The 1,674-nt window shown below is 34.6% G+C and overlaps 1 protein-coding gene across 1 annotated transcript in view; it reads right to left on the reverse strand.

Annotated features, from left to right (window-relative positions):
- SLCO4C1 (solute carrier organic anion transporter family, member 4C1) overlaps positions 1-1,674 on the reverse strand; it is a 68,715-nt gene that overhangs the window by 20,864 nt on the left and 46,177 nt on the right. Inside the window, exon 5 of the mRNA XM_005866469.2 lies at positions 206-327. Within this exon, the coding sequence (XP_005866531.1) occupies positions 206-327 (122 nt within the window). The remainder of the gene's footprint in view (positions 1-205; positions 328-1,674) is intronic.

Below are 1,674 nucleotides of genomic sequence, written 5' to 3' on the forward strand. Positions count from 1 at the left end.
GAGAGGAGTTATGGGGGGAAAAAAGAGGAACAAATGTAATAATCTGAACAATAAATATTTAATTTAAAAAAAAAGTTTGCATAGGCAGAAAACTGAGATTCTAAAAAACAAATAAATTTTCTAGAGTTCTTACCAATCATATAGAAAGCAACACTTGACCTAGAATTGGACTGAAACTTCCTTGTCTTAAAGATATTATTTTTACCTGGTAAATGTTTTGGAAAGCAAGAAAAAGGTATTATCAAACACCAAGCACAGAAACAAGCCATAAGAAATCCAATCCACCATGCTCCGAGCCATCGCGGATCCTTCTCAGTGATATCAGTGCTATGTGACAGAAAAACAAAAGGTCAAAGTCAACTCTATTTTTGTTCATTAAAACTCAGTTATGATAATTATATACTTTATAATTCAAGTACATTTATAGAGGAATATTTTTATAATATCCAAAATTTTAAGAGGAGCCATTCTGATGAATCAGATGACTGACAGCAAGCATAAATGAGAGCTATAAGAATAATGGTTTGCAACATATTTCAGAATGGCAAATAAGACATAAAAATTTAAACTATTTAAAACTAAATATATTATTGAAAGTACACATAGAATTTCTGAACATTCTTTGGCTAAGTTTTCATTCTCTACTATATTAAATACGTCTCACAGCATATCTGACCTATGTTAAAAGCCCATATACTGTGCTTCAAATTACAGCATTCTTTTAAATATAAGTCTTTGTAAAATGATTCATTACATTTTTTTATAATGGTTTCATATTTTATAATAGACTCTTCCCCATAATACTCCACTCCCACAAAACTTATGCAATTCTCCACTGAAATTAAAATGTCCTTTCTTAAAATCCAGCTCTCTGCTTCAAGACTTCCCCTGACACCTTTTTCTATAGTCTCTGTATGAGACAAATAAATATTACCTATTACTATCCTCCATGGTCAGTTGGAGATCTCTAAGATATCTAAGATATCTTAATTGTGATCTCTAAGATATCATCAGAGATACTAGAGAATTTAGTCTGAGAATCATACACTCTTGACTCTTCAAGCTATCTACCTCCAGTTAAATCTACTAAGAACATAACTAATTTTGATTAAATTCTTCTTCAGAACAATTTATGGCATCTTATATGTGTATAGAAAAATTATACCAGGTGACTATTAAATATCCTTATTTATGAATAATAAATGTTTTTATACTAAGAGATGGTATGGATTAACTCATGAAACAATGTAACCAAAACATTACATAAAAATTGTTGTGTATTCAATTTTGTTTCCTGAAAAAAATCTTCATAATATACTAAGGAAATACTGTGCAAATGTTTCTGTCTATGATGTTAACACTATAATCTATAATAATAAAAGTGAAATATGCTAATTAGACCAGACAGCTGAACAACCTTCTGGATGTCCTTCCAGATAACCCGGCAGCCACCACAGCAGGCAGGGGGCCAAGGCAGAGGGGCAATCAGGCAGGCAGGCAGAGTGGTTAGGGGTGATGAGGCAGGCGGGCGAGTGGTTAGGGGCAATCAGGAAGGCAGGCAGGCGAGCGGTTAGGAACCAGCATTCCCGGATTGCGAGAGGAATGTCTGACTACTGGTTCCCAAAGGGTCCTGGATTGCGAGAGGGTGTAGGCCAGGCTCAGGCCCCCCCGCCC

This window comes from Myotis brandtii, unplaced genomic scaffold (genome assembly GCF_000412655.1).
Source record: "Myotis brandtii unplaced genomic scaffold, ASM41265v1 scaffold230, whole genome shotgun sequence".
Classification (NCBI taxonomy): Eukaryota; Metazoa; Chordata; class Mammalia; order Chiroptera; family Vespertilionidae; genus Myotis; species Myotis brandtii.